We start from the raw sequence: 5,780 nt of genomic DNA, 5'->3' as shown, positions 1-5,780 counted from the left end.
TCGCGTTCTATGGTCAATTTACCGCGACGTTTAGGATAACGTCCTAACAGAAAACAAAATAAAATAAATAAGTATACAATTTTGGACTCTATGTAGAGTTCCACTGTGTCCAGAAGACACACAGTTATACACAGGGATAAAAACAAATTTAACAAGGTGTAAGATTTTGGACTCTATGTAGAGTTCCACAGTTGATAAGACACAGTTATACACAGTTTGAGGAAAACGATGTGATAAAACAGTACAAACAGTTTAATTTTTGGTTTTTGACTCTATGTAGAGTAGTGTCGTTTATCCCGTTTCCGGGATGTCAGTAGGGTCAATGCCGCGGCAAGCGGCTTAGTCACAATCTAAATCAAAAATAAATTTAGATGTGCTCTCTATCCACTCTACGTAGAGTCACTATTTGGTGTCCAGGAGAGAGCTCCACCGATGCCCTGGCCAGAACAGAAAACCGCTCTGTAATCGTCCTAATATTGGCTGAGTTATGACTATTTGAAATATTTTGTATACTAGGGGCTAATGGGGGTAGGCAGATCGGTTATAAAGGGTAGAATTTTAATTTTATTTTACAGTTATGAAATTTAATAAATTGAAATACAATGGAATAAATAAATAAAATAGAAAAGCGGGGGTTGGGGGGTGTGAAGGGTAGGGGGGGGGGATGTAGGGTAGGTTATTGGGGATCAGTGGTGGAAGTACAAGTGTAGGGTGAGGACAGTGACTGCAGGAAAGACTCCAACTTTGTAGGACTGCGCACCCGTATAGGCTGGTCTCCGATGTCAGGGTTTAACCTACACTGGCCGCGCCACAAAGTTGGGGGTAGGGGGATGAGATTTCGGGGAATTGTTGGGGGTGGTCGGGTTTGGATTGGACTTTGTCCAATCGAGGGGGGGGTTTGGGGGGGGAGGCAAAATTTTGTTATTTTCGGCCTAGGACGCACCGTTCCCGAGCTACGGGGGTTGGAAGTTTACTTCCTTATCAGAACTATCTTATATTTTACCGCTGGGGTTGAAATTCTATAATTTTTGTAACCGTAGCAGCTCGCAAACGGCGCGTGCCAGGGGGATGCGACACACTGTTCCGGACAGGCCACGAGTGGGGCTATTAACTGGATATTTAATCCTAGTTGTTCCTTGCCCGGGGTGGTTCCAGGGCGCCTAGCAATCTTGGGGGTGGTATTCTGCCAGCTTCAGAAGGTTTGCTTTGTATATCCCGTTTCAATCTCAGTCGCGAAAACAATTTTCCCCTGTCCGGTGACACCCAAATTTACCGACGAGCCCAAAAAATCTGGACCCGGGAATTCGGGAGTCCCGAAATTTTTGGGTTTTTCGGAAAAAACTCACAGGGGGTGGTTTTTGGGGGTGGCTCCAGGTTCGTTGCCCAAAAGATCGCTTCAGGATGACTGAACCAATTTTTTGTTATTTTTGCGATATCTCCACCCCTTTCCGAGATATGGGGTAAACAAACTTACTTGGTAATGCCAGATTTAGCAGACCTTTCGTAATAAATTCCCGAAAAAGGAGGCGGTGGCTGCGGGCGGTTTTGATTGATGTCAGCTAGTTCCTGAGGGAGTGGTGTGTATGATCCCAGCGTAAAAACGATAGGTCGTCGATCGTTTTCACCCCCCAGCTCGTTCTGAGTTTAGGGGTAGCTGACAAAAAACCGCAAATGCCTCGCAACTAGGAAAATAATGCCCCTAAAAATCCCGGGGAAGCGGTGATCGTTAGCCCTGGATCTCAGCCGTTGATTTCCAGCGTCACTTTTCAGGTTCCTCGATTTTTCAGGATTTTAGCCAGCACGTGTGAAAATTTGTATAGTGGGAATCTCACCCAATTTTCACTTTAAAAATCCAGTTTTTTGCTGTTTTGTGTAGCACTGAAATCCAAATAGGGTGAGCACAAAAACACACTATGTCGTCGATCAATTTCAGGCGCCGCACGCTGAAATGTGTTTCGACACGTTTTTACCACGTGTCGAAAATAGATTTTTAGCCACTATTTCACCATTTCTTAACCAATTTTAAAAATTCTTTCACCACAGTGTAGCTTATCTCTGCCCGCGTCCGACGGTATATCACTTCACTAATTTCACGTGATTTTTCTATTTTTAATCGAATTTTGAGCGCGTAGCACTTATAACTTAGGTTAGGTTAGGTTAGGTTAGGTTAGGTTAGGTTAGGTTAGGTTAGGTTAGGTTAGGTTAGGTTAGGTTAGGTTAGGTTAGGTTCCCGTGTGGAGTTGCTGATCTCCCATCGGGCGCGTCCCCAGGTGGCGGATAGGGGAACGCCCCCCCAGATATGGGGGGGTACCGGCTTCGGCCGGCGCGGACCAAAATCAGCAGGGGAGGGTGGTTGCTCTTCGTATCCCTCTGCGACCGCAGAGGGTACTGAAGATGCGACCTGGGGCTTCGGCCCGGCGTTGACAGGGGCGGCGGGTCCGGCAGCAATGCTGGGCAATGGCTTCGGCCACCGCCGGCCCGACCCGTAAACCAGACGCGTTGCTGTCTGGAACGGGGGCCGCCTCCGCACTGAGCGGAGGGGGCTGCGAGGAAGACAACCTCTATAAAATAATCACCCAAGCTTAAGGTCTGGCGCCTGCCGATGGGCTGAATGGTCAGAGGTTCTGGCAGCAAGGGCGCCCCGGGGAGGTCACCCCGGTCAGAAAAGACAAACAAAAAATATGGAAAAGCAGATCGAAAATTCAAGTCCGCCGGCGGGCACTCCAAGTGAGCGACCCCGCCCCTCTTCGGAGGGCAAGCCCCATACGTATACGGCGGGGGGCAAAGACTGCTTCGTAGGCCAGCAAGATGCTGGCCTCCGTGAACACGACCAAGGCTGCGAATACGGAAACAGATTAAGCTCAGACGTGAGGGAACTGCGAAGTCGTAGAACTACGTTCTACCCGGCTTTTGCAGAAACTGGATTGGACATAAGCGCACCAGCACCATCACCGCTTCCCGAAGCGGTGGTGGTCCTGGAGCGCATCTCAATACCGGACGAACAGAAAGTCGACATGGATGTCGATGCCGAGAAAGCCGCACCCTCTGATGGGACGGATACTAACCTGGTGGCAGTGCCATCCAGGTCGGGGTCCCCGGAGATCAGGAGCCGCTTCTGGGCAGAGGAGGGCCCAAAGAGGCGTCGCCTGACAACGACATCGTCAACATCGGCGTCGCCCTCGGGCAGCGACGGAGAGGAGACTGCCACTAAAGGCAGAGCCCGCCGATCCAACACCGGGAAGTACGCAGGCCTATCCAAGGCACAGGCATATGTCACCGCCGTGAGGAACGAGTTCCTAAAAACTCAAGCTGCGGAGGAAATCGCGGGGTATGCCAACCAAGTCTCACGGACTAGGGTGGCGCGCCCTTCGGAATCCCCCTCAACATGCGAGGCCCCAACCAAGGACCTGAACCAACAGGTGCTGGATGCTCTGGAGGTGGTTGAGAAGGTAGCCACTAAATCCGGCAACCTGAAGGGCACTTCAGTGAAGGCGCTAAAGGACGCCAAGGCGTCCATACAAGCTGCCTTCGAGGTGATAGTCGAGCGGACTTCCACTGACGTTACGAGGCAACTGCAGGCGGACAATGCCCGCATTCAAGCGGACAATGCCCGCTTGCAGGCCCAAATGGCCAGCCTCCAGAACGAGCTCATTAACGTCAGAGTGGAGATGGAGCTGCTGCGGAAGCTACAGGGCGCCCCTGCGCCACCCCCGGACGTGACTAGCGAGTCGTCTGCTGCAAAGCAGGCTTCTCGCGGCCAGAGGCGGCCTCAGAAGGCCACTTCGGCCCCCAACGACGAGGAAGATCTAGCGCGAACCATCATGGTCCAGGTAGGGACGATGGTTAACGCGCGCCTAGAGGCCTTAGAAGGAAGACTTCTTCCGGAGAAGAGACTGCGTCCGCCTTTGTCAGCCGACAAAAAACGTTCGCAAGCCTCTCCTGCGGTCAAGCCAATCCCGGCACAGACGGAGCCTATCGCGAAGCCAGGTGGAGCTGCGACAGTTCACCCGGCACCCGCTGAGGCCAAGAAGGGTAAGAAAAAGAAGAAGAAGAATAAAAAGAAGAAGAAGGGAAAGGCCGGCGCTGTCCATCAAGCTGCTGCGCCTCGTGCGCCGCGACCGCTTCCACCTGCACCCTCCACAATGGAGGAGCCGTGGAATGTCGTCGCCAAAAAGGGCACGAAGAAGCAGGCTACCACCGCTCAGAAAAAGAGTGGTCCGGTGAAACTGCATCCTCCACGTACGGCGGCAGTTGTTTTAACTCTGCAGCCTGGCGCAGAGGAAAACGGTGCCTCCTATGCCGGAGTACTGGCCCAGGCCAGAGCTCGAATAAAGCTGGATGAGCTTGGCATAGGTGCTGTCCGGTTCCGACGAGCCGTGACGGGTGCCCGCATCCTGGAGGTGACGGGAAGCACCAGCAACGAGAAGGCCGACTCTCTTGCTCAAAAGCTGAGGGAGGCTCTCGATGAGGATGTCGTCCGAGTCAATCGGCCCATCAGATCTGCAGAGATGCGGATCTCGGGCCTGGATGACTCAGTCACCACTGAGGACTTGGTGGCAGCGGTGGCTCGAGCTGGCCAATGCGCCGCAGACCAGGTGAAGCCCGGCGAAATTCGCCGTGACAAAACCGGTCTTGGCTCGGTATGGCTGCGGTGCCCTGTGGCTGCCGCAAAGAAGGTGTCGGAGGGTGGTCGGTTACTGGTCGGCTGGGTGGCGGCTCAAGTGAAGCTGCTAGAGACCCGGCCGATGCGGTGCTACCGCTGTCTCGAGACGGGGCACGTCAGAGTGACGTGCGATGCTGAGGTGGACCGCAGTAATCTGTGCTATCGCTGTGGACAGGCCGGTCACATCAGCCAAAAGTGTACAGCTGCGCCCCACTGTAACATATGCGAGGCTGCAGGCAAATCCGCGAACCATCGGATGGGTTCTTGTATCGCCCCATCCAAGCGCAGGAACAGAGGAAGGAAGGTCGGCGATGGCTCCAGGGCCTCCTCGCTGCCTGCCCGCCCGTCAGCGAGCGCTGAAACCCGGGCCGAGGTGGAACCGACCATGGCCGTTGATTAATGGCTACTCGGTTCCTCCAGGCGAACATCGGCCACGGCTCCAGAGCCCAAGACCTGCTCTCCCAGTCTATGGCAGAGTGGCTGATCGGACTGGCGGTGATCAGCGAGCCTTATTATATCCCACCCAGGGATAGCTGGCTGGGTGACCAGGATGGCCTCGTTGCGATTGTCACGCAGACGTCGGTCGGCTCCTCGCCCTTTGAGCGAGAGTTTAAAGGTCGGGGATTTGTCTCGGCGTTTGTGGACGGCGTGATGGTGATCGGGGCGTACTTCTCGCCGAATCGGACTCTGGCCGAGTTCGAGACCTTCTTGGACGAGGTCGGTGCTCTGATCGACAGAAGCCGCCCGGATCTCGTGCTCGTCGCTGGGGATCTCAACGCCAAATCTTTGGCGTGGGGATGTCCAGTGACGGATGCGCGCGGTCGTGCTTTGGAGGAGTGGGCGATTGCGATTGGTCTGGAGTTGCTCAACCGGGGATCGGTAGCCACGTGCGTGCGGCAACAGGGCAGCTCAATCGTGGACGTCACGTTCGCAAACGCTGCCCTGGCGCGCCGTGTCCAGGGCTGGGAAGTGCTGGAGGGTGTGGAGACGTTGTCGGATCACAGGTATATCCGATTCAGCGTCTCCACGTCCGCAGCTACCCCGAACGGCCCAAGCCGACCCCTACAAAGAGACAGTCCCCGTTGGGTGCTGAAGAACCTCGACAAGGACCTGCTGA

The 5,780-nt window shown here is 54.3% G+C and overlaps 1 protein-coding gene across 1 annotated transcript; it reads left to right on the top strand.

The window, feature by feature from the left end:
• Nucleotides 1-2,681: 2,681 nt before the first annotated feature.
• Nucleotides 2,682-5,063, top strand: LOC126371574 (uncharacterized). The gene has a single exon (XM_050016897.1). It carries the CDS (start codon nucleotides 2,682-2,684, stop codon nucleotides 5,061-5,063), a length of 2,382 nt encoding a protein of 793 aa, XP_049872854.1.
• The last annotated feature ends 717 nt before the right edge of the window (nucleotides 5,064-5,780 follow it).

The sequence above is a fragment of the Pectinophora gossypiella genome, chromosome 12 (assembly GCF_024362695.1).
Source record: "Pectinophora gossypiella chromosome 12, ilPecGoss1.1, whole genome shotgun sequence".
Lineage (NCBI taxonomy): Eukaryota > Metazoa > Arthropoda > Insecta > Lepidoptera > Gelechiidae > Pectinophora > Pectinophora gossypiella.
The sequence above is the reverse complement of the archived record's forward strand: the minus strand, read 5'-3'. Positions and strand labels throughout refer to the sequence as shown.

Bases quoted from the DNA above. Each gene is read 5' to 3' on its own strand.
- LOC126371574 (XM_050016897.1), top strand. From the start codon at position 2,682: ATGGAAAAGCAGATCGAAAATTCAAGTCCGCCGGCGGGCACTCCAAGT.